The 27,484-nt window shown below is 40.1% G+C and overlaps 1 protein-coding gene across 2 annotated transcripts; it reads left to right on the top strand.

Annotated features, from left to right (window-relative positions):
* Nucleotides 1-26,291, top strand: LOC115672338 (uracil phosphoribosyltransferase). Of its 2 annotated transcripts, none has more exons than XM_056316750.1 (12): nucleotides 1-174; nucleotides 301-396; nucleotides 833-911; nucleotides 21,920-21,978; nucleotides 23,016-23,093; nucleotides 23,370-23,451; nucleotides 23,875-23,923; nucleotides 24,539-24,600; nucleotides 24,796-24,863; nucleotides 25,672-25,727; nucleotides 25,827-25,874; nucleotides 25,953-26,291. In XM_056316750.1, the coding sequence occupies exons 1-12, from the start codon at nucleotides 34-36 to the stop codon at nucleotides 26,002-26,004; spliced, it is 870 nt and encodes a 289-aa protein (XP_056172725.1). In that variant the 5' UTR covers nucleotides 1-33; the 3' UTR covers nucleotides 26,005-26,291. The 2 variants fall into 2 exon arrangements, with proteins under 2 accessions (XP_056172725.1, XP_030449989.1); XM_030594129.2 differs by lacking the exons at nucleotides 1-174; nucleotides 301-396; nucleotides 833-911 and adding exons at nucleotides 20,203-20,410; nucleotides 20,549-20,644; nucleotides 21,098-21,176.
* Nucleotides 26,292-27,484: the final 1,193 nt, after the last annotated feature.

Genomic DNA, 27,484 nt, shown 5'->3' with positions numbered 1-27,484 from the left:
CACTTCAAAAGAAGCTCCAAGCCCCCCTGATGCATGGCTTCCTCCTCGTCTTCTTCCTGCGGCCTCGGCCTCTCCTTCCGGTGCCTCTCCTCCGATCCGCCGCACCCCTGCCCCTCACGCCTCCCTCTTGACCCCAATCCCTCGCCTTCCTCCTCCCTCCGCAGCACCCGCAAGGTGAAAATCATATTTGTCTGTGCGTGCGTGTGTGTGTGTGTGGGTGTTTGTGGGTACGTGAGTGTGTGGATTGCTCGTTCGTCGACGGGGTACAATTGGGGTTCTTTGGTTTTCTTTGTCTCGCAGATCTCCTGCACCGGCACACCGCGGCGGATGTATTTCGCTGTGAACTCGCGCATGGCAACGGAGCCCAAGCCTGCTTTTTCGGAGGACCAGATGCTTGTCAGTTCGCTGCTTTCCCTGCTCTCCAGATTAAGATGAGTGCTGCGAGTCGAATGTTTCCTGATCCGCGTGCTGTTTTGGCTGCTGAGCTGAAATGTGTGGTAACTAAGCCGGGATGAACATCTCAATGCATCTTTGTTTTGTTGTTTGTGTATTTATTTATTTATACTTTTTTCTCTCGACCAACTTGGCAATTTTCGTTTAGAGCTATGTTGTTGCTTCATGGCGTTTTGTCAGTGGCGTCGATTCTGTCGTTTCCATCATCCGTGTGCTGTGTGCTCTATTTCTGAAGATGAGATTGCAGTTTAGTTGCCTTGTGTTCGAAAATTCACCTCAAGTGGCTTTACGTTTTTGTTTTCTCATACTCTTACTCTATGACATGATGGGGATACTTGTTTCGTTTTGTTGGTGAAATTTGTTTGTTGGGTTTCTTCAGGTGTTTGTTTCTCCACATCCCTTAATCAAGCACTGGGTTTCGGTTCTGAGGAATGAACAGACTCCCTGTCCCATTTTCAGTAAGTTTTCCGGTCATTGTCTTAGCCCCTCTTTTGTTGCTATGACTCATGAAGCAACATGAATTGTGATGTGGATCAAGATATCTCCTTGACCTGAAATTTGGTTTCCTTTCTTTATAACTAGAAAAATATGCTTTGCTCTACACGACGAAATTCGGGGACCGTGCATGCTTTTTTGCCATGTTTTGGCTTCTTGGATCTTATGATGAAGAAACAATATTGTGGATTCCCTCCATTTTCCAATCTTTTAGTCCCAACCTGTGTATCACTGTTAAAATGCTCGACTTTCTACAGAATCAGATTGCAAAAATTTCGTGATCAGGTTCATCTTTGTTTCAGTCAAAGTAGTAGGTTTAGGATATTGCTGTTGTGATGTTTTCCTTTATGATATTATTCACTCCCTACATTGAAGAACATCTTCTATCTCTTGGTATTATGGTTTGGGCAATATTTGGATTTCTCTTCAGGTTTTTGAAAAATGTTTTGGCGAAATACTTGGATATCTCTTTAGGGATTCGAAAAGTGTTTTTATGAAATATCTGGATTTCTCTTTAGATATTATAGAAGTGTTTTGACAGAATGGGCCCCAAATCCTTTCGTCATAAATCAAGTTCTATGGAAAAATCAATTATCTCTTTTAGGGATAAGTATGCCGAAAGTCCTAAAACTTGTTGAGAAAGTGCAATCGAGTCCTAAAACTTTCAAAAATTACAATCAAATCATCAAACTTGTTTGACCAATGCAATCAAGTACTTCCATTAACTCCATCCATTTAAGTAACGGAAGATATTGACGTGAAATTTGTAGTATATTTTGAGGATACGTTGTGCTTAATGGACGCCATACCAAAAAATAGGACGAAATTATAAAAAGAAAACAAAGAAATAGTCAAAAATGAAATAAAAGAAAAACAAAATGGAACACGAAGAGAGAGAAGCGGGATGGAGGAAGGGGGTTCAAAAGGATTGGCCAACCGCCGGCGAGGACCGACCCTCGCCGGGCCATTGCGCCTTGCCTGCCGTCGCCTTGGACCACAGCAATTGCACCACTTTCTATCTCTACAGTTGCAAGTCTTTCTCTGCATCAACATTGCAAGTAGATTGGAGGCCCCCATTTGGGTTCATTTCAGGTCGACTCTGGACGTGGATAGTGGCTATGGTGAGACTCGACTCAACCAAGCTCGCCCACCATCGAATAAGAGGTGTCCGTCGATGACGAGGCAACCAGCAAGCTCAAAATTTCAAGCTCTGACGGCGGCACGATAGTTCCTCCACTTACGGTGGCGATATGAGGGAGATAGATTTGAACATTAGGGTTTACTTTCTTGCCCAGAAAAGTTGGAAGGTACAATTTTTATTGGTGATCAATTACATCATCCTAAGTTTGGGATGTTGAGCCAATCCATCTTCACCTCTCAAATATCTGAATCTGAAATGGGTGGATATGCAGGGAGTTCAAGAATCAATTTCAGGGTTTATAGTGACCCGTACATGCTATTTCTCGACATGTTCTTCTAACTTCATTTATCACTTTCTCTTCCTCGCCATTCTCACCACCGCTCAAGGGTCCCTCGCGCTGCCTCGGCAAAGGTTGGACTTTCGTTAGCAAAGAAGGGGCCGGAACGCCTCTTCAAATCCCCCAATCTTCTTTCTCTTCTGGTTATATACTCTTATTTTTTTATTTTTGATTATTTAGATGTTTTTTCTTCAAGTTTGGGTCCTTATTCTGATGTAACACTCACTTGGTGGCACGTCAATGCCATGTGTCTCCGAATTATACTTAAAAAGGCCATGTCAGCATTTTTCATCATTAAATGGAGTTAACGGAAGTAGTTGATTGCACTAATTGGATAAGTTTTATGACTTACTTATATTTTTTGAAAATTTTATGACTCGATTGCACATTCACAACAAGTTTTAAGACATTTTGAGCATTTACCTATTCTTTTTATTATAACTTTTTTTAGAGAAAGTCGTACCCTAGAAGTAATAAACAGGCAAAAATGGGCCTAGAACTTGATTTTCTAAGTAAAAAGTTATTAACCACGTGGACAAGCTAGCTACTAATTTTTGATAAGTTGAAAGTTACTTTTCTCAATCAAAACTTACAGATCAATTTAAAAATAAATTATGAATCTCAGTCTCGCAGATAGATACATCATACTTACTTTCTCAAAATTTAAAAACTTATGAATCGGGGTGAAAATTGATTAGGGTGAGGAGTTACCATAACCAAATGACCACATGAAAAGTTAGTAACCACTTTGAGGAGTGACTAATTGCTAATAGGTCGAAAGTTACCAACCCCTTCGAGGGACTCATATTCTCCAACCCAACTCGGCTGGCTTCAGTGTAATGCCTCTGGTGAGTAACTGATACACAGTTTCATTATTCCCTGACAACTCCAAGTACAACAAAATATCGAAACAACTCCTTCACCATCTCAAGATGATGAGCTTAACTTATTTATCTCACCCAAATAACATTAGGCTAACCAAAAGACACATTCCAAGTGAAACTCCTAGTTCACGATCGGTTTAGTAATGCGGTCTCCTCCGGATGGGTGCACTGTCTGCACTATGCCGAGATGCGCCATAAGAAGCCAAATATGGCTGAGAAGCTCTCCTCCTCTGCTCAGGCTCTCACAGTGTTCGTAACCCTTGCTTTGGCGAAATGAGTACAGCAGCATCTTCGCCCAGACCGCGCTGATCACCATCCATTTCTGATCGTCATGTTGTAACTGGGACGCGAGACGGCACCCGTCATAGAGCACCGACGTGCTTTTGTCTCCGCGCAACTTATGAGGGGGGAGGTCGGTTCTCGTTCGGAGCAGAAGATCGCAGACTGCGCACGGATGGTGCAACTCTCTTGACTTGTGCGCCTTGTTGCAGCTGCAAACACTCGTGCTGGGTGCCTCTTTCTTGTCCTCGAAGTGTTATATTTATAATGTGATCCCACATTTAGGGATATAGTTTTTGAAATAAAACTTATCCGTTGGGTTATGACCCACATTTTTCTTTTAAGTGACGGTTATCTATATACGGTTTTTGTTGAGGTTGATGTTTTGTATTCTGTTATCCAAGAGATTATGAGGCGGTTCCGAAAGGCCCCCTAACGACTGGACAGCACGGGGGTCCCGCTCCCTGGTGAGCTGCCAGGGGTTCGAGGCGGCCGCCCCGACGGGGGTCGCGGGGGCAGCGCCCCTGGTCGCCAGAGACGTTTTATGTTCAGTCATAGAAGGATCTATATGGAAAAGCTAAATATTTTAGGCTATGTGGGATATTTTATAATTTGTGCCATGTAGGGTTTCGCTATATATATTTAGGGCGAAACAGGTCTCAAAAGAGAGAGGGAGAGAGTAAGAAAGAGCGGATGTACACTTTTCTACGTTATTAGTGAAATAGATCTCATCTCCTTGTGGACGTAGATAGGCGGAACATCTCCCCTGCTGAACCACGTAAATTCTTGTGTTGTACGAATTTCCATTACTTTCTTGCATCGTTGATAGGATCGAATTTAGATATTCGACAGTTTTTCCACGTTTCGTACCCCGTTCGGTGACAACTGCCCTTTTCGATAACCGCCTTTATGAGAAACGGTTTATAAGGACGAACATTCATTCCGTAAGGGTAAACATAAGGTCTAACGCAAACCCTCTCAGTCGGTAATACACCATCAGTACGCGAGGGGATTGAGTTAGTAGAGTGCGCCCGTAATCATTGTCGAATTGACGTTGAACTACCGTGGATTTTCAACGAATGTAAAGTTGAATAATGGCTGGAGGTCAATTTATTTTCGATCCTGTTTTTCGCATTTGATTCTAATTGTGCTTGAATTTTGTTCTTCAATGCATGATTAGAATCCTTCAGTTGTTATCCTTGCATTTGGTATCAGAGTATGTTTAGTGCCTCTGTCTTGTTTTTTTGTCATTTTTTTTGGTGTATTTTTCGGGGCTTTTGAGATGAACAGTAATTTAGGTATTTTGGGGCTAAGAGGGAAATCGCCGATTCCGGCTAAATTCCGGCGACCCACCGCTCGACTTTGGACTGGCACGGTCGCGCCGCCGTGGAAAAGAATAGCCCCAAGGTAATCTGGCATATCGGTGATCGCTGGAGGCTAATTGCGCGGTGGAAGTTGCGGATTAGGGTTTGTGCGTTTTGATGGAATTTTGCTTGATTCGGGCCTATTTCTTGGCCGTTTTCGCTGAATTTTGGGTTCATGTGGTTGCTCCGGTGTGTTCTCCGAAACCCATAAATTATTTTGGTGTGAGATGGGTTACCGGAGGAGACCCATTCGGTCCCAGGCGCGGCCGAATGGCGAAGAACGTCAAAAAAAAATTGGATCTGGTCGAGCGGAGGAAGAAGGCGCGTGGCGCCACGCGCGCACAACCGCTGGCACGTGGGCGCCACACACGCGCGCAACTGCAAGCGCATGCGGCTCACGCGCGCAGCAATTGTAGGCGCGTGCGCCGCACGAGCCTGCGCGGTAAAGAAGGCGCGTGCGCCCCACGCGCCCGCGCAAAGGGCAGGCGCGTGCCGCGAACGCGCCCTTGGGACCGGCGAACCCCTTCTTTATTTATTTATTTTTTTTTACGCTTCTATCCCTGACTTTATTTGTTATTGCAATTCTACCCCTTGCCGAATTAAATTTACTCTTTTGCCCTTCATGCATTATTTGTGAATATTTTATGCATGAAATTAAATATCCAGTTATTCATATATTTTAATTAATTAGAGAGTAGCCACGGCATCTTTAATTAATTAAATTATATATTAAGAGCCTCCGGATCACATATGAAAATGGACATTGATTGTAATTAATCTTATTAATATGATGAATTTTATCCCATAGGAATTTTCATTATATTAATTTGATTAATTAGGTTGAAATATCACATTATTTTTCTTAATTTACCCACAAGGATTAAGGAAAGGAATATATTATGATAGTTTCTTCATGAAATATATATGAATCTATTTAAATTAAAAACTTAGCTCACAGGCATTTTTTTTTATGTTATGTGATTCATATTTTGTGACATGCTTTACATTGGTAAAACATGATTTATGTATGTTTTACCTCAAATTTTGTGACATAAGCATGATTGTTTGATATGCAGTTGTGCAACCTGTGAATTTCTCTAAATTTAAGAGTGATGTTCCCATACTGAATGGTGAAAACTATAAAGTTTGGAAGGAGTTAATTCTTCTTCAATTAGGGTGCATAGATATTGATTATGCTATAAGGAAAGACGAACCACCTGCTCCTACTGACACGAGCACTGCAGTTGAAATAGCCCTTTATGAACAGTGGGAGCGATCTAATCGCCTTAGTATGATGTTCATAAGGACTAAAATATCTCCAAGTATCCGTGGTTCGGTCGCTCAGCATAGCAATGCTAGGGCTTTATTGGAGGCCATTGATGCGTAGTTTGAGACTTCAAACAAGACACATGCCATGACCCTGATAATGAAGTTTTCATCTATAAAGCTCACAAGTGTTAAAGGTGTGCGTGAGCACATCATGAAGATGAGGGACATTGCAGCTCAGTTGAAAAACCTTGAGGTTGAGATATCTGAATCATTTCTTGTATACTACATTCTGAACACTCTCCCACAACATATGCACCTTTCAAGATCTCCTACAACACACATAAGAATAAATGGTCAATTAATGAATTCATGACCATATGTGTTCAAGAGAAAGAGAGGCTGATTATGGAATTGGGAGAAAGTGCTCATTTGGCAACACAAGGAAAGAATAAGGGTCACGGCAAGCAGAAAGGGAAAGGTAAAATACATCCCCAAGCTGATATTAAGAAGGAATCCAAATGTTTTTTCTGTAGAATGAAGGGGCATATAAAGAAGGATTGCGTCAGATTTAAGGCCTGGCTCGACAAGAAAGGTAATCCAACCTCTTGTGTTTGTTATGAATCTAATATGGCTAATGTGAGTCACAACACTTTGTGGATTGATTATAGTTCTACAATCCATATTTCGAATTCCTTATAGGGTTTTCAAAACCATAGGAAGCCAGTGGGAAGTGAACAAAGCATCTATTTGGAAAACAAGATGTGTTCGCATGTGGAAGCTATTAGGACATGTAGATTAGTTCTCAATAGTGGCTTTATTTTGAATTTGGAAAGGACCTTTTATGTTCCAAGTTTCTCTAGAAACTTAATTTCAGTTTCAAGACTTGTACCTTTGGGTTACTCTTTTAACTTTTCAGATGCAAACTTCAGTTTATTGTTTAAATCTGAAATTGTTGGAAGCGGTACTTTGTCTGATGGCCTTTTCCGAATTAATTTACAGGACAATGTCTATTATAATGCGATGCATGTTCATGATAATGCTGGTGTAAAACGATGTGTTGTGAATGAAGATTCCTCTATATTGTGGCACCGGAGATTGGGACATATCTCCATGGATAGAATTAAGTAATTAGTAAATGATGGAATACTCGGTACTTTGGATTTCACTGATTATGATACTTGCGTGGACTGCATAAAGAGAAAGCAGACCAACAAGACAAAGAAAGGTGCCAAGAGGAGTACAGATATATTAGAAATCATACATACAGACATTTGTAGTCCTGATATGGACTCGTATGGTCAGAGATACTTCATCTCCTTCATTGATGATTACTCACGTTACATGTATCTCTACTTGCTTCATCATAAGCATGAAGCATTTGATGCCTTTAAGGTTTTTAAGGCAGAAGTAGAGAAATAATGCAGTAAGCAAATTAAGATCGTGAGATCAGATAGAGGTGAAGAATTTTATGGTAGATACACTGAAGATGGACAAGCACCTGGTCTGTTTGCTAAGTTTCTTCAAGAGAATGGTATAGTTGCCCAATACACTATGCCTAGTTCTTCGGACCAAAATGGCGTAGCAGAAAGAAGAAACCGAACTTTATTGGACATGGTGCAGAGTATGCTTAGTAGCTCCAGACTTCCTAAGTCCTTGTGGACTGAAGCTCTTAAGACGGCAGTGTACATACTGAACCAAGTTCCAACCAAGGCTGTCCCAAAGACGCCTTTTGAATTATTCAAAGGTTGGAAACCAAGTTTGCGACATGTACGCGTTTGGGGATGCCCGTATGAAGTAAGAGTCTATAATCCACAGGAAAAGAAGTTGGACCCAAGGACTGTAAGTGGGTATTTCATTGGATATGCCGAAAAATCCAAGGGATACAAGTTTTATTGTCCATCTCATACTACTAAGATTGTGGAATCAAGAAATGCTAAGTCTCTTGAAAGTGACTTGATTAATGGGAGTGATCGATTGAAAGACATTATTCCTGAGAAAGATCATTCAGATACTCAACCTTCCACTTCTAGTATTAGGTTGGTTGTTGTTCATAATGCCCATTCAGTTTAGCCGGCTATTGAACAACTAACTATTGAAGTTCCACAACCTGCTGATATTCATCCGGTAGATCCAGTTGTTCAACAATTACCAGAAACTGTTGAACAACTAGTTGAACAACAAGCTCCTCAGGAGAATGTTGATACAACATTAAGAAGATCTACTAGAATTGGGAAATCAGTAATTCCTGGTGATTATATTGTGTATCTACAAGAGTCTGACTATAATATTGGAGCTGAGAACGATCTTGAAACGTTTTCACAAGCCATGAGTAGTGATAAATCCAATTTGTGGTACAATGCCATGAAGGATGAGATGAGTTCTATGGTATCAAACGAAGTCTGGGATTTGGTTGAGTTGCCTAATGGTGTGAAGACCATTGGTTGTAAATGGGTCTTCAAAACTAAGAAGAACTCATTGGGCAACATTGAGAGATATAAAACTAGACTCGTTGCCAAAGGATTCACTCAAAAAGAAGGAGTCGATTACACAGAGACATTTTCTCCTGTATCTAAAAAAGATTCTCTTCATATTATTTTGGCATTGGTTGCCCATTTTGATATGGAATTACATCAAATGGATGTGAAAACGGCATTCCTCAATGGGGAACTAGAGGAGGAGGTTTACATGAAACAACCTGAAGGATTCTTCTCTAGTAAGGTGAGCATTTGGTGTGCAAGCTTCAGAAATCTATATATGGCTTGAAATAAGCATCCCGCCAATGGTACTTAAGGTTCCATGATGTCATCTCTTCATTCGGCTTTGTAGAGAATATCAGGGATTAATGCGTATACCAGAAGGTCAATGGGAGCAAAATTTGTTTTCTTGTGCTGTATGTGGATGATATTCTACTTGCAACCAATGATAAGGGGTTGTTGCATGAGGTGAAACAATTCCTCTCTAAGAGTTTTGATATGAAGGATATGGGTGAGACATCTTATGTCATTGGCATTAAGATCCATAGAGATAGAACTCGAGGAATTTTAGGACTATCTCAAGAAACATATATCAATAAGGTCTTGGAGAGATTTCGGATGAAAGATTGTTCACCAAGTATAGCATCCATTGTGAAGGGTGATAGGTTCAATTTGAACCAATGCCCGAAGAACGATCTGGAAAGGGAACAAATGAAGAACATCCCATATGCTTCTGCTGTCGGAAGCTTGATGTATGCTCAAGTTTGCACTCGACCTGACATTGCTTTTGCTATGGGAATGTTGGGAAGATATCAGAGTAATCTAGGGATGGACCACTAGAAAGCTGCAAAGAAAGTGATGAGATACCTTCAAGGTACTAAAGGCTACATGCTTATGTATAAACGGACTGATAACTTAGAAGTAGTTGGTTATTCGGATGCGGATTACGCTGGTTGCATTGATTCTCTAAAATCAACATCAAGATACATTTTTATGTTTTCTGGCAAAGCCGTGTCATGGAGGAGTGCGAAGCAAACTTTGACTGCTACTTCTACTATGGAGGCTGAGTTCGTTTCTTGTTTTAAGGCTACCTCGCATGATGTATGGTTGAAGAGTTTCATTTCAGGGCTTAGAATTGTTGATTCTATTTCTAGGCCATTAAGAATATATTGTGGCAATTTAGCTGCGGTTTTTACGGCTAAAAATGCCAGAAGTGGCAGTCGAAGTAAGCATATCGACATTAAGTATTTAGCCATAAGGGAACGTGTTAAGGAGAATAAAGTGGTCATTGAACATGTTCGCACTGAATTGATGATAACCGATCCTTTAACTAAAGGCATGCCACCAATGAAGTATAAGGATCATGTGGCTAGTATGGGAATAGTTCCCATAATGTGATTTATCGTCGTATGTACGACTTTTGTTGTTTGAAACTCTTATTCAGTTGTAATGTTATTCTCAATTTCTAGTGTACTCATTCGGTTGTTTATGAGAATAACGATTATCCTTGGTTCTGGAATAAACATAGGGTTTATTCATTAAGATGTGTTGTCACATATGAGCTAACATTAAAAGAATAAGATGCATTGTGATACATGGAAGATATTACTCGCTTTTAGAGGACATGTCGCCATGATTCATGTGTCTTGTTTCTTTTCTTAAGCATAAGGTTTTCGTGGATTTGGTAATCCGTATGATGAAAATGTTGGGATCAAGTGGGAGAACGTTATATTTATAATGTGATCCCACATTTAGGGATATAGTTTTTGAAATAAAACTTATCCATTGGGTTATGATCCACATTTTTCTTTTAAGTGACGGTTATCTACATACGGTTTTTCCACGCTTCGTACCCATTCGGTGACAACCACCCTTTTCGATAACCGCCTTGATGGGAAGCAATTTATAAGGATGAACGTTCATTCTGTAAGGGTAGACACAAGGTCTAACGCAAACCTTTTCATTCGGTAATACACCGTCAGTACGCGAGGGGATTGGGTTAGTAGAGTGCGCCCGTAATTGCTGTCGAATTGACGTCGAACTACCGTGAATTTCCAACGAACATAAAGTTGAACAATGGCTGGAGGTCAGTTTTTATTTTCGATCCTGTTTTCCGCATTTGATTCTAATTGTGCTTGAGCTTGAATTTTGTTCTTCAATGCATGATTAGAATCCTTCAGTTTTTATCCTTACACGAAGAACTTCCGGGCGTCAACCAAAGTGTCTTCGTATCGGACCTCCGCTATCACTGTCGGCAACTTGGAAGGTTGGAATACTAAAAGATAGAGCATGTAACGAGAGACCAAGTTACTCATCTTGAAGTCTGGGACGTACTCCAAGTTTTCGCTCTGCATCGTGCCGCGGTCCTTATAGTGACAGAGCTCAGTGGCGATGTGCCAGATGAGGATGCTCTGGTCGAACTCCACCTTGTCCACTCTCCATCTCAGTTCCACCTGGTTTGCCCTCGTCAGTACTTCGCCCACCTCCTCCTTATAACTCGCCAACCCTCTGCGTTCCAGATCTTCGACCGTTTCAATCAAGTGAGTGAAGATCCATTCTTTGATATTTCTCTTGAACTCTTTGTCGCCGATGTAGAAGTGCTTCTCCACCTTCTCGTCTAATTTGGCGAGCCTCGGATACTTGCGGAAGATCCTATGTCTTTTCCTGATAAATAATCTCAAGAGGCTAAACTGGGCTACAGAATTCCCCCATCTTTGGTTCGGCAAGAACCCTAGAAAATAAATGGCGGACGAAATTGCGGTTCTCCAGGGTCTCTGAAGCTGCCAGTGTTCGACCCAATCGGATGAAATGGCTTGAAGAAACGAGTAAATCTCTAAAATTATAGTCCCACTTATAAGCAAGAAAGTTATACATATGTCCACTTTGGGGTAATCCTTCTTATCCTGTAAGGAGAGTAATACCAACACGGCACCCGGCACAGAGAGATTGATGACCCAACGAATGATGCCCCAAGTACAGTTCAGCAACGGCACCTTGGTGTAAAGCAGATCGTACATGAATCCAAGCTCCATCTCCACGATCCTAAAAGCATTCTCCGAATCGATGTACTTGAACATGCGCCTACTGGCCTTCAGGTCGCCAGAGTTGAGGATCAAGCCTACGAAGAGAAGCTTGAAGATCTTGAACAACTCATAGGCTTTGACCAGAGAGGCGGCATTTTCTTCGTCGTAATCTTGACCGCTATTCACTGAGAAACCCCCCATCTCTATGACCTCTTCAGTTTCGACCCTGTAACCCTCCGCTTTCTTTAGAAGGTACTGCTCCATTTTCCTAGAGTATATGGGACCTAAACTGGGAACCGGTTGCATCGAATCTCGAAGTCGACCGTGGCTCGCCAAGTACATACACAATATCCTCTCTCCATATTTGATGAACCCCACCAGGATCATACACTCCGCCAATATGGATAGTGTAGACCCTGTCAAGGCCGTGAAGTAAATGTAAGACGCTAGCCCTACCTGGACGCAAAACCACCCCAACTGCCTCAGCCATAGCTCATTGTCCGCCAGGGCAAACACAGTGATTGTGTCGGGCCCGCCCAAGTGGAGGAGAAGAAACGGTGCCCAGAACGCTTTAATTTGGCTCATCGGATCGAAGGTGCCCCTCATTTCCTTGATGTTGGCTAGGTGGTTTGAGAGGACGCCAAGCGTGAGGATTGCGATGGAGTCGGCCAATAGGTACGTCATCCAGACTACAAATTGGATCCAGTTCCTGGAGATGGATCTCCTCTTTCTGCCCTGACTCGCAAGGGTCAACTGGAGGAACAAGCTGAGGAGGATGAGCGACCGCAGTTCCCACTCCTTCCACAGTTCACGAATGTTTCGGGTGAGCAGCAAAAGCCCCATGGTTGAACTCGAACTGTTGGCACCAAAAGGCGCAACTATCAGGGCATCGAATCGAAGAGTGGTCAAACTAAGGATTATATATGGAGAGGCAAAGCAAGGCAAAACAGCAATAGCATTGAATTTACCCCAGCACAATCCTCAAAACTGCCACCATTTTATAAGCATTCACTTTGGGATAGGAATCAAGTTAAGAAGCACCTATTTACCTCGCATAACATCACAAGGAACTAAAAAACACTGCGCTATTTGAAACATCCGCAACGTAGTACTCACGACATTACTTTTGGATACATAATTGTCAAGCAATTCTCTACATTTGCCCGAGGGGGAAGTAAAGCGACAAAATCTGGTTCCAACATTTTGAGTATAATCTGCTTCAATTGATACGATTGGAATATAGGCCAGTGTTAAAGTTTGGTTTCTCAATCAGTGCTCAAAATTAGCATGCTATGAACTTCACTCTAACCATTGTAATTTACACATTCTATCCGGCGAATTTCACTTTTGGTCTGGCACACGCATCACCAACCCAACGTAAATGACACAAATAGGCCAAAGAGGGTGATAAATGCTTGCTCCAAGTTGAAGCGATTCCGATGCATGGAGTTGGTTGCTTCGATTCCAGCCACTCCTTTCATTGGTGAAATCTTATCTCTAACTCGAAACTGCGAAATTCGTAGCAAGGGGTGTCAAAAACCGAATAGAAACCAGAACCATACCGAACCAAACTTAAATTTCATATATTTTCGGTTTCGTTTGGTTATTAGTTCAAGTAATGAAAAAATAGCCAGTTTTTTTTTTTTTCGTTTCGGAGTATTTCAATTCAGTTTGGTTAACCGAACCTAAAATCGCCCTTCTTCTTTATTTTAGCAATTTACACAATCCTACGAATCCCTAATCTTATGAAACCTCACCTCCCTTCGCTTTCGGGAAAAGTGTCAAAAAAGTCCTAAACCTATTACATTGGTGCCAATTTAGTCCTAAACCTTTTTTTGATACCAATCATAACCTTTTTTTGGTACCAATTCAGTTCTAAATCTTGTCTTTGTGCCAACGGATATTGCTGACGTGAATACCGGTCGACCTACATGGCACCGCCAATAATGAATTGGACAACTTTTTAATAATATTTTAATATTTTTCAAAAAAATTACTTATTTTAAAAAAAAATTTCTTTCCTTTTTTTCTCTTCTTTTTTTTTTCGTTTCCTTTCTTCTTCCTCTAACCAATCGCCACTGGCGAGGCTCGCCTTCGCCATCTCTAGCAAGGTCAAGCGCGAGGCCGGCCTCACGGCCATCCGGCGAGGCTCTGATGAGTGCTCGAGCCTTGCCAATGGCTGGGCGAGGCATGACCTCGCTAGATCTAGCAAGGTCAGACCTCACCCATGGCCGGCGAGGCTCGAACCTCGCCAAATCTAGTGAGGGCAAGCCTCGCTAGCCCAACTCGAGGCCACCCTCGTGGCCATTCGGCAAATCCCGCCAGCCCTAGCCTCCAGTCAATCACCAAACCGGCAATTAGCCGGAGGAAGAAGAAAGGAAAAGCAAAAAAAAAAAGACAAAAAAGAAAAGAAAAAATTAAAAAATGAACAAAATGTTCGAAAATTATTAAAATATTATTAAAAAGTTATCCACGTTATCGCCAGCGACGCCACGTAAGTTAGCTGGTATCCACGTCAGCAATATCTTACCAAAATTAGCCGAAAAAACTGAATTGACACAAAGATAAAAGGTTTAAGACTGAATTAACACCAAAAAAAGTTTAGAACTAAATTGGTACAAATGCAATAAATTTAGGACTTTTCTAACACTTTACGCCTCCACCGGACACCTCTCTGCTGCTCCGCCTCTTCTCAAGCAAATTTCTTCTCAAATCCTCCATTCCCTCTCCAATTGCCTCTCCATCCCCATGGTCTCTGCACATCAAGTCACTCCTCAGCGGAATCAAATTCCAAGACTCTTTTTGCTCGGGATCCATCAGCTTTGGAGACCGTCAAAACGAGACGAATTCGCTCTCGCCGCGGAGATCATCGAGCACAGGCAGCTCCAGCTCCAATGACGACTCATCCCTTGGTTCCTGGGGACGCAGGCCGCCTGAATCCTCTCGGCTCTGCAATTCAGGATAAAGTGAACGCACGAGGGACGACGTGGGTTAGGGCTTTCGTGGAGCTGGGAAGGAAGGTGATCAACCGCAACTTGGGTGGCTTTCTTGAGGCGCTTCAGCTTCTGCGGGACTGTGGGACCCACCTGGGTTTTGCCATTTTAAGTTTTGATATGCAAATGGAGGCGTGGAAATATAACTGAAAATCCGAACCGAACCGAATCAAATCAGGTTTTTGGTTCAGGTTATATTCGGTTCATAATTTAAAGAAGGGTTAATATCACAAAAAACTCTAAGCTGGTACACGTGACAATTTTATCTCGAATTATTTTTTTTACCACAAAAAACCCCAAACTGATATACCTGTGACAAATTTACCCCGAACTATTTTTTTGACCAGCAAAAACTCCAAAATGGTACACTTGTGACAATTTTACCCCGAACTATTTCTTTGACCACTAAAAACCCCAAACTAGTATACTTGTAACAATTTTACCCCCAAACTAATTTTTTTACCACTAAAAATCCCAAACTGGTACATTTGTGACAAATTTACCCTCTGTTAGTGTCCATTAAATTATATTAATATCACAAAAAATCACAAATTGGTAAACTTGTGACAAACAGAGGGATAAAATCCAAAACCGGTACACATGTCAATTATCACGTGTCATTAAACTTAGCAATTTGACTGTAAAATTTAACGGAAACTAACGGAGGATAAATTTGTCACAGGTGCACCATTTTGGGGTTTTTGGTGGTCAAAAAATTAGTTCGGGGGTAAAATTGTTACAGGTATACCAGTGTGGGATTTTTTATGGTCAAAAAAATAGTTCGGGGTAAAATTATCACAGGTGTACCAGTTTAGGGTTTTTTGTGATCAAAAAAATAGTTTAGGGTAAATTTATCACAGATGTACCAGTTTGGGGTTTTTTGTGGTATTAACCCTTTAAAGAAAATACACACCTTAATGGTTCTATATGGTTATGATAAACTGAATCAGACCGTTGACACCCCCTTGTAGCTGCTTGTCTACATAAATTTTGATCTAACTTTATGCAATCCGAAATCTCTCTACAATAATTAGTGTGACACTAGACAAATTTAAATTAATTCTAGCCCAGTCAACTTCATCTCATCAATCTCCTCCCAACATATAGGAGATCTACACTTGCAGCCATATAACTGTTCAAATAGAGTCATGCTGACACTTCTCTGGTAGCTATTATTATAGGAGAACTCAACTAGATGCAAGTGAACCTCCCAGCTACCCTTAAAACCAATTACACTAGCTCTTAGCATGTTCTACAAGGTCTGAATAGTTATCTTGACTAACTACTGTTTGGGGATGAAAGACCGTGGTTGATTGAGTTAGAACGCTGATTTGGTTTGCATGTTTTTTTTAATAGAACGCCGACTGATCTTGCATGCTGGTTGAATCAGAAAGCTGATTATATCTGCACACTGAATGAAAACCACACGCCTTTATTAATTGCTAAAGGCCATCATGAAATTTAACGATGTTGTAAAGATGCACGCTGATTGGATTGCATGTTGTCATGATTGCGATGGGATCCGTCCCGTTTGCTTAGTTTTCATACCCAAGGTCTATTGACTAATTTCGTATTGATTGGACTGGATTCATCCTTGTTTCTTTGTCTTGAAACATACCGTTGGCATTAGATTTGTGTCTGTCTTTGGAACGTTGTCTAATTTGGATTGGATTTTTCTATTGTTTGATTAATTCTACTGCATTCATGCGTTGCATATTTTGAGAAAAAAAACGGGTATACTCGACACGACGGAACAAGTCATTGCTCACCCCGTGATGTGCGATGTCATGTAAGGGCAGACAACGAGATTTTCGCATTGTCAAAGCATAAAAAGAAAAACTATATGCATATTGATATAGGAAATCATGAGATATTGCATTGTAGAGCTTAACACATGGATATAGGTTGCCAACCCTTCTCACACATAACCGAACTCGCGGAAACCTCGAATTATGATTTTCTTAGGCTAGTTGACCTTTTAAGTGATCAGTCTACTTCTCCCTAATACCTAGGTTACGTTTTGGTAATTGAGATAAAATTCGAGATAAGATAAATTTTATTTATCCCGTGTTTGGTGCCTACCCAAGAAAGGATAAAGCAAATATATAAGAGATATAACCCGGATAAAATTATCATATCGGGGAGGTGAGATGAAGGTGGATAGCATTTCTAATAACAAACTTGTTAAATTAATAAAATTAAAATAATATTTGAATATAAATAATACTTTGAATTTTAATATAAAAATTCAAAATACCAAAAAATAACAATAAAGTCCTTTTTATGTATTCTTATTTTTATTTATATATTCAAATTTCTTTCTATGTTATGATATAAATTTCATATATATAAATAAATACATTTAGTATTTATATTTATTACATATTTTAGTATATTTTATAGTTTACTATTTAATAAAATTTATTAGAGAATGATGGAAGGGAAAAAATAAAATAAAAAATGAAATTATTAAAAAAGAGAGGGAAAATTAAAAAAAATTAGCAAAAAAAATGAAGTAGGTAAAAGTGTCGTGAGAAATTTTTCTCATCTCCGTTTATGCAATTTTCAGGTTCATTTATATTGATATGACATTCATAAAAAAATAAATGAACATGGTAATAAGTGAAAAAATCCAACTTTATTACCGCGATTTACCAAACAATAGATATGATATAGTAAATTCCTTGAATTTCATATCCTATCCTATCTAATCATATTTTGATTAGAAATCCCAAGGCATGATTCGACAAGTTCAATGACTTTCTTTTCAAATATGGATTCTTCTACAGCACAGCTAATCTATCACTACTTGTTTATTGTCATCATGGTCATATTATTATTCTATTGCTCTATGTGGATGATAGAGTCCTCACTGGTGATTCCCCGAAATTACTAAATCATCTTGTGCAAACACTTGGTCAAGTGTTTTCCATGAAAGATCTTAGCGCTCTTTATTATTTCTTGGGCATTGAAGTCAATCACTTCACTGATGGACTCTTTCTCTCACAACAAAAATGTGCCTTGGATCTTTTGAATCGAGCATCAATGGCGCAATGTAAGCTGATTGCTACTCCAATAGCAACCACACAACCACCACTCAAACATGGTGAAAAGCCCTATGCCGATCCATCCCATTTTCAAAGTATTGTAGGCGCTCTCCAGTACCTTATCTTTACTCTTCCAGATCTCTCGCTTGCGGTCAACATAGTTGGCCAACATATGCGTGCTCCAAGTTGCTCACTATCAAATGGTAAAACGTATTCTGTGATATGTTCGTGGTACTTTACACCTTCGGCTTCACATTTTGTCTTGTAGTTCTCTCCAATTATTTGGCTTTGTCGATGCAGACTAGGCAGGGTGCAAACTCACCCGACATTCTACCACTGTTTATTGTACTTTTCTCGGCTCAAATTGAATTTCATGGTATGCCAAGAAACAACTTACTGTGGCCCGCTCTACAGCTCAAGCTGAATATCGGGCTCTTGCTTCCGCAGTTGCTGAACTCACTTGGATTTCATACATACTACATGACATTGGGATCTATCAACATCAACCTTCATTTCTTTTCTCGAATAATATGTCAGTATTACATCTCACAACTAATCCAAGTTTTTCATGCTCAAACAAAGCACATTGAGATCGATTATCATTTTGTTCGAGAAAAGGTTGCTCTTGGTTTTATCGTAAATCGTTATGTTCCGTCTTCCTCCCAAATTGTTGATAAACCATTGAATCGAGATAGTTTTGTTGGTTTAAGAATCAAACTTGGTCTTTGGTCCTCCCCATTGACCGGTTTTAAGGGGAGTATTGAAGCAACAAATCAAAAAGAAAAAAAATCAGAATGGTTGCAGTGCAAAATCTTCTACCAATTAGCACAAAGATAACATATCAAGCAGAGTATGTACAAGTTGATCATTTGGAAAATTTTTATGATTTGTCTTTTATTCAATTTCCTTGTAAATCAAATTGTATATTTTATCTTCAACTTCTACTATAATTATAGGTGATAATATCTCTATTTATATTGTACAACATATCAATGAAATGTAACGCTTCATCGACTCAATTCTTTATTTTCTCACATAACATCAGAGCTTGAGGTCCTGAGTTTAAATCTTGCCAGGCCACATTTGCCTCCTTAATTAAATATATCCACGCTTAGTACTAGGCAAAAAGTCTAGACTAAACATGAGGAGAGTGTTAAAATAATTAAATATAAAATTACGTCTTCATCTAACAGTTTCAGCTTTTAAAACAGTTGGCAGTAGTGTCACAAAATCTCACATGATCTTTAGGTCCAATTGACCTGATAATGATTGGTGGTGACTTCTAAAACGGCAAAGGCATTTGATCACTATAGCTCTACCTGTTCTTAGGAAACGAAAGACTAGGATTTGGACAATCAGACATATTCTCAAAAATTGCATTAGAAACTTTTTTTCTTTTCAATTCTTCGATTTTCAAATTCCCATTTTCGTTTGTCTTTCCGAGAACTCCGTTTCAATAGGATTGCTCTTCAACTTTTCAAAGTTCAACCGACATGGTGCAACTATGGCAAACTTCGGAGGAGTATCGAGTAACCTCTTGAGGCTATCGCGCAACGATGCGAAAGCTATGGGCCTAATTCAAAAAAAAAACATTAATTTTACCTTGAGTGACAATTCTAGCCCGAACTTTTTTTTTGTCTCATAAAAAATCACTAACTTTCATTTAAATCTCAAATTTGGCCCGAACAATTTAAAAATTTTACATCACGGGGCCGGATTTGGGACTCGAGTAAAAGTTGGTGCTTTTTATTAAGACAAAAAAAGTTCGAGTCAAAATTATCACTCAAGTTAAAGTTTGTGCCTTTTTTAGAATTAGCCTAATGTCACAGGGGGTGGGGGCTGTTCGAGTGAAATCTCTCCATCTAATTAAGTACATTGGTGGGCCTCAAAATTGGACGGACCATTGGACTTAGACCTATCAAAATGAATCATAAACCCATTTCTTAACCCATCTATCATTAATGGATTATAAATAAGTTAGCTATATTCATTAAATGGATTATAAATGGGTATAAACATAATATGAGTGTTAAAATGGGTTATAAATCGGTTGTAAAGTAAATGAGTTTACAACTTATTTAAACTCAACTTATCTTTCTCACCCTCACTCTCTCTCGCACCCACTCACTCCGTACTCTCATCTCAGTTTGGATATGAGTTTCCTTAAATTGAGTTAAATATGGAAGTATTTTGGCAATACGGGTCGGGTATAGATCATTAGATTTTCATGGGTCAAAACAGGTTAAATGAGTCTATTTGGGTCGGACCATTTATGACCCGACCCAACCCACCCGTTTGACAGGTCTATATTAGGCCCAACTACGTAAATGGGCCGAAGAAGGAGCCCAACGGGCTAAAATGCAAAGCCCAATTTGATTTTTCAGAACTTCCGGCGGAATATCACTTTTTTGGAGGACGGAGATGCAAAAACCCAAAAAGCCTCTCGCTTTCTCTCTCTCTCTCTCTCTCTCTCTCTTCAAGCTCCGCACTTCAAAAGAAGTTCCGAGTCCCCCTGATGCATGGCTTCCTCCTCCTCTTCTCCCTGCGGCTTAGGCCTCTCTCTCCGGCGCCTCTCCTCCGACCTGCCGCGCCTCCGCCTCCCTCTTGACCCCAAGCCATCGCCTTCCTCCTCCCTCCCCGGCACCCGCAAGGTGAAAATCATATTTTTCTCTCTGCGTGGGTATGTGTGTGTGTGTGTGCGCGTGTGGGTTTGTGGGTGGGTGGGTGTGCGGATTGCTCGTCCGTCGACGGGGTACAATTGGGGTTCTTTGGTTTTCTTTGTCTCGCAGATCTCCTGCACCGGCACGCGGCGGCGGATGCATTTCGCTGTGAACTCGCACATGGCGACGGAGCCCAAGCCCGCTTTTTCGGAGGACCAGATGCTTGTCAGTTCGCTGCTTTCCCTGCTCTCTAGATTTAGATGAGTGCCCGCGATTCGAATGTTTTTTCTTTGATCCGGCGTGCTGCTTTGGCTGCTGAGCTGAAATGTGTGGTGTCTAAGCCGGGATGAGCATCTCAATGCATCTTTGTTTTGTTGTTTGTGTATTTGTTTATTCATATATTTTTCTCGCGACCAACTTGGCAATTTTCGTTTAGAACTATGTTGTTGCTTCATGACGTTTTGTCAGTGGCATCGATTTTGTCGTTTCCATCATCCGTGTGCTGTGTGCTCTATTTCTGAAGATGAGATTGCAGTTTGGTTGCCGTGTGTTCGAAAAGTCACATCAAGTGGCTTTACGTTTTTGTTTTATAAAGTCTTCATGTTACTCTTACTCTATGACATGTTGGGTATATTTGCTTCGTTTTGTCGGTGAAATTTGTTTGTTGGGTTTCTTCAGGTATTTGTTCCGCCGCATCCCTTAATCAAGCACTGGGTTTCGGTTCTTAGGAATGAACAGACTCCCTGTCCCATTTTCAGTAAGTTTTCCGGTCATTGTCTTCGCCTCTCTTTTTTTGCTATGACTCATGAGGCAACATAAATTGTGATGTGGATCGAGATATCTCCTTGACATGAAATTTGCTTTCCTTTCTTTATAACTAGAAAACTATGCTTTCCTTGCTCTACACGACGAAATTTGGGGACCATACATGCTTTTTTGCCATGTTTCTGCTTCTTGGATCTTATGATAAAGACACAAAATTGTAGATTCCCTCCATTTTCCAATCTTTTAGTCACAACCTGTGTATCACTGTTAAAATGCTCGACTTTCATACAGAAACAGATTGCAAAAATTCGTGATCAAGGTCATCATTGTTTCATTTAATGTAGTGGGTTTAGGATATTGCCATTGTGATGTTTTCCTTTGTGATATTATTCACTCCCTACATTGAAGTACATTTTCTATCTCTTGGTATTATGGTTTGGGCAATAGAAATAGATGGGACCCAATAAACCTACCTATTTCTTCTTCTGGCTTTCTGACAATTGTTTCTGCTGCATTGGATAATCTATCTCAATGTCGACTCTTCTGTATCTGCTTAATCTTCATGCTCTTTGGTCTGTTCTCCTTTGCTGATCCATGCTCGCCCGCTGTACTGTTTGTTCTTCTCCATTTGGCATAGATCAGCACATAAAAGCATAAAGGTGGAATTATGGGAGTCTATATTCAAGATATAATCTTAATGTACTAATTTTGCATGTCCTTGTCCATTACTTGTAGAAAATGCAATGGCTGAGCTGGGGAGGCTACTCATGTATGAAGCTTCAAGAGATTGGTTGGTTAGTCATTCATTTGCACTTGAGTAAAAACTGTTTATATTGTTGTTTACCCTCAACTTGTGGAGTTTGTTTTGTGCTGCACAAACTTTACCTTCCTTTAAGGTGTTCTAGTAATATGTTCCATATTTTTCTTATAAGACATAGCTAAAGGTGCTACTTCTTTAAAAGGAACTTTAAGCCAAAATTTCTTCTAAAACCAAAATTTCTTTGATGTTCCCTTTGGGATGTTCGCATTTATACTTGTGATGGTGAGAGAATAGCCAGGTTTAAGTTTAGTTTCTCCTGAGAGCTATGAAGTATGACCCAAATCAATCTTCTATTTTCTCATGTTCCATTTTGTACCAAGAATTCCTGCAAAATTTGGTTGTCTCTCTCTCTCTCTCTCTCTCTCTCTCTCTCACACACACACACACAAGATAAACAAATTTCGTGGGGCACTTGTGCCAAACCACTTGCTTGTTACTCATTGTAGGCAAGGTGAGGGAGTGACTATTTTTAAAGTGTTTTCTGAAATTAAACGATGGACCAACTGAAGAATGGATGAATAAGCAGTCGATGTGAGCTTGGCACTTAAATTAGTATTGGCATTTGTTCCTTCTATCTGACTGTTAAACCTATGTTATCTTCTATATTGCCTTTATGACTGAGTGGACCAACTCTTCCATCTTTCCAAGGTCTGCTGCTTCATCATAATCATCTTCTTTTTCATATGTATTCACAGTTTATTTCATTGCAAGTATCCCATTTTCCTGTCTCAGGATGAGATAGATGCTCATTCACAACATGACACCCCTAATTCTTCAGAGTACTCCTATCTTCACTGGAATACTTTAAGAAGTTTGCTGTTGCGTGACAGAAAGATACCCCCCATTCAAAAGCACTCTTTTTTTCCTGTCATTTTCTTGTCATTACTAGCTAGGATTCTTTTTTTGACAAAATGCGTGGATCTCTGAAGAATTGTCTTTTTATATTCTTTATGGGGGAACCCTCACTGTACTCACTTCCATGTGTGCTTTTTTTTTTTTGGGTGCCGCTAGCCTACGATCGCTGGGGAGATTCAATCGCCAATGGGTGTTGCCTCTGTTGAATTCATTGATCCGAGGGAACCTGTGGTGGTAAGTTTTCATGTTCGCGACTTTCCTATAGAAAAGATGACATTGACATGTTAATTCATCTCTTGTGAAAATAAATGCATTTGGTTTTCTTGAGAGGGGTAGATTTTGAGTTGGTTGGTGAATACTATAACCATTCTTGGGTCCCCCACGTTAGCCATACATTCTTCACCTAGATTTGCCCAATTTTGATGAAAATACCACAGGACAGGACCTTGTTTTCTTCATTCCATGACCATGTGCAACAGCACTGACATTGGTATTTATTCTCTTTTTCAGGTTATTCCAATCTTAAGAGCTGGTCTTGCTCTTGTTGAATATGCATCATCAATCTTGCCAGCAACAAAAACATATCATCTAGGTTTTCTCACATCCCTATTTGCATTCTAAAGGCATTAAGAGGAGAGGTTTTAGGTTGCACCAGGTGGAGAGCCTGCAATGCATTCTCAGTCCTTTTCGCTGGCCACACACAGGACATGCATGATCTAAGGGCAAGGAATGCATTGGGTGCACTCCACCTGGTGTTTTCTTCCTTTATATAGTGATCATTTGCAAGCATTGATTAATAATTCTTCAAACCAAAAGACAAGCCAATTCTTGGTTATTTAGTGACTCGACTGTCTCGGGAGTGGTAGTGTCCTCCCACCTGTTATCTATTTCAACTCTGATTCACTTTTCTTTTATCTTTTCATTTTGAGTTGATTATCTGTCTGTTTCCCATGAAATGGGTTCAGCGTTGGTGACTTACAATGGGGATCATGACTTTTATTTTCCGTAAATGAAGGTATCAGCAGAAATGAGGAAACACTTCAGCCAACTGTGTATTTGAACAAGTAAGAATCCGCAAATTCATATTTGCACTATGTTTGATCTTTTAAGTTAGGAGGGAAAGGAGGGGAAAGCAAGAGAAAGTCGAAGGTATATTTGCACTATATTTGTACTATGTTCGAATGTGTATTGCTGAAAATGATACGTAGAGAAATGAGCTTAGTAAGTGTAGTTAAATATTTTTGTCATATTCATGTTTGATAATGAATTGGAGGGTACACGTGCATGAAAGGTTAATGTCCCTTCATTTCCTGCCAACTCTATGAGGAAATAAAAAGTGGGGCCAAAGGGAAACGCTTCTTCCCACTTTTATTCTTTTCACTCTCATTTTATCTAGCCAAACGAAAGAAAAGTTTTCCTTGGGAAGCATTTCCTTCTCTACCACTTTCCATTTCCCTATGAACATACAGGGTTGCAGTTTTTCTGTATCTCCTCTTTGTGGGTTCTTGGACTTGTAATCATATCCTTGTGCAAGTCAATTGAAAAACCTGAAATTCACAGGTTTTAGTTGACAATCTCTCTTAACTCTCTCAAATTAGTACACCAATGTGATTATCAGTTGGTTCAATTCTCTTCAACGTCATTCTGATTCTTCCCTACATTTTGTACTGTGTCCACAGGTTGCCTGATAGATTAGCCGATGGTTCTCGAGTATTTGTGGTAGATCCGATGCTGGCAACAGGTATCGTATCCTACTCGTTCAAAGTGTCTTTTCTTGTTTTAGTAGTGTCGGTGATATCTAGGCCATTCAATGATGTAGTTGGCATTATCAAAGTGACAAAATTCACATGTATCTCTGTTAAACCTGGTGTTTGTGGAGATTTTGTTATAGCAAAATTTGTGTTTGGTCTGACACAACTTACCCCATCTTTTGCAGGGGGCACAATAGTGGCAGCACTTAATCTCTTGAAGGAACGTGGGGTCAACAGCAAGCAAATCAAAGTGGTAAAGAATATGTAGTCCCCGTTCTTGGGTTAGATTGTCTGAGCCATTAGTCATATTTGCAAGTTGTGCATTTATGAATTGGTCACAGAAGCAGCTGTATGCATTGTAATCAAAGCATAGTAGATCATGCTGTTCATTGTTAGCTTTAGTTGGTAATGTATAATAAGCAGATTTTTTATGGGCTTTCTCTTTAGAACAGTTTTTTCTATTCTTTCTAGTTGAAGCTTAATTTTTCTCCATTTCATTTTTCAAAGTGTAAGATCACAGATTTACTCGGTGGATGCGCCGTAGGAGTTCTTTTGTTGATTTTTTAAGAAGAGTAAAATGTGCTTGATGGATAGTTGAAGTTTCTAGGTGTTTCATATCCGGCACCATAGAGAATTAGTGCTTGACATGTAGTTGTTAGTCGAATGTGCGGAGACAGCAGACAGTTTTATGTGCTTGGACATGGATGATTGTTAGCGAGAGCAGGAAAATCTGAATAACTAGTTCCCTTGTAGATTTTGTGTTTCTAAAGGTGGGTACACAATCATTTGGGCGACTTCAGCTGTTTTGTGTCATTCAAATATAAAAGGATTGGTTTATTTCTGTCCGAGCTTTTTATTATCTTCATAATATGGAGTTAATATAACGAGACTTGGAAGCATGAAGAGCGCAAAACTGCATTTTTCAGTCAGGATAGTAATACATCTATGGATCTTTCAACTTGACTTATTTTGGTAAAATTTTGTCTTGTGATTAGAGATGATTTCATAGTGTTTTTAACATTGTCAATTAGAAAACTAATTAGGAGATTATGTACTTGCAGATATCAGCAGTTGCTGCTCCTCCAGCTCTACAAAAGCTCAGTGAAAACTTCCCCGGGTAAAAGATGTCGCTTTTTTGCTATCCGAAGCAGAAGTCTGTCTGTTTTAGAGGCTTTTGTAAACGACAAGATTGACCAATGATGTCTGGCTTTTACAGGCTTCATGTTTACACCGGAATCATTGATCCAACTGTGAATGACAAGGGGTAAGAATCAGCTCCCTTTGTGACTTTTTCACAATTTGGTACCATAGTCCAATACAACAATATCTTTTCCTATTTCAGGTTCATAATTCCTGGACTTGGAGATGCAGGTGATCGCAGCTTTGGTACTTAGATTCACATCTACTCATGGTTTAGCTGAATATTGAGTTATTCATATGAAATTTTGGCATGGTGTGCAATTAGATCATTCATTGAGAAATTTTGCTTGTTGGGTCAATCATTGACTTGTACAAGAGGTGCCTAAATTACAAGGCAGATTATTGATGTGGGCAACAAAAAGGTTGAAATGTAAATACCGTATGAATATGTACCAATTTGGTGCGGGCAAGATTGTCATTTTTGCATCTTGAATAGTCATTTATTAATGCCAATTTACAATACACTTGTTGGTGGGTCAAAGCGATATTTCTTGGATGCTGAATGAAAATCTCATTTACTTACCAGTTGTAGGTTAGGATAGGGTTGTTCTACAGTGCCAATCATGAGGTTTGGAATGTGACCTGACAGCAGATATGTAGCGCTAGCTTTTTACCAACCAGGTGGTCTGGTTGAATGATCCTAGACTTGGTTTGCAAACTAAAGGTCATGGGGTTTATTCCCCGTTCTATCATTGGTCTTAAGAAAGAAATCTTGGTTAGTCTGTGAAGGATGACGGACGTTGGTTTAGATGTATCTCCACTCTTAGGCTTCCGCACTCACACTTGGTGAGGATGCCGTGATGAGCTTGCTCAATGTGCAGTCAGTGCTCCGTAGCGTCTTAATTCTAGCAAATGGGTGGGGTGGATCCCAATGTCGTCCAAACACTATGGCAGCCAAAAGAAGTAGCACTTTGTTTTGTTCCATCACAACTCAGAACGCATCTGACTCCACCTCAGGCCTCACTTACCAGCTTTTGCGTCTGGCTTTCAGAAGCTTTGGGCATTACCTTGATGGCTACAGATGACTAATGTGGTGTTTCTTTTCTCTCGACGCCTGTGCTACATGCCTAGACAGCTGTAGTGGCATTTGTTCGTGTCTATGCCGTGTTAATTCGGATCAACTACTGTTGGCGCGACCACTGCCCCTTGATAGAAATAACGCGGACGGTGATGGCCTGTCGCTTGCCCTGTGTCATACTTGCAATCCACCTCGCATGACCAAGAACAACCCTGTTAGAATTTTCTGAACAACCTGTGCCATGCTTGGACCGGAACTCGTACTCTCAAACGTATGAATCAAAACAACTTAGTCAGATATTGGTCTCTAATGTTTCAAATATACGAAATATTTAACAAAACATAGTGTTTGTAACCTATAACACCTCAAGTGTTACTTTACCAACTTCTAATAGTCTTTCGTATCATTGGTAGATCCTACATCAGCAAATAAGATAAACAAAATCAAGTCTTCCATGGGATGAGGTCATTATGTAATACAAAGTTAAGGGTCAAGATCGAAATGGAACAATATTTTTCTTATGGGTATAACACAAAATGGAACGAAGAGATTCAGACAAATTACGTAAGAGTCACTTCATAGCAAATTAGCTCTCCGGCGACCGCTACTTGCATACTCGATTGCTTTTCTATACTTTACAATCGTAAACTAACAAT

This window comes from Syzygium oleosum, unplaced genomic scaffold, assembly GCF_021117445.2.
Source record: "Syzygium oleosum isolate NSW1041296 unplaced genomic scaffold, Sole_v2.1 Sole_v2.12, whole genome shotgun sequence".
NCBI classification, from domain to species: domain Eukaryota; kingdom Viridiplantae; phylum Streptophyta; class Magnoliopsida; order Myrtales; family Myrtaceae; genus Syzygium; species Syzygium oleosum.
This window is presented reverse-complemented; position numbering and strand designations above follow the sequence as displayed.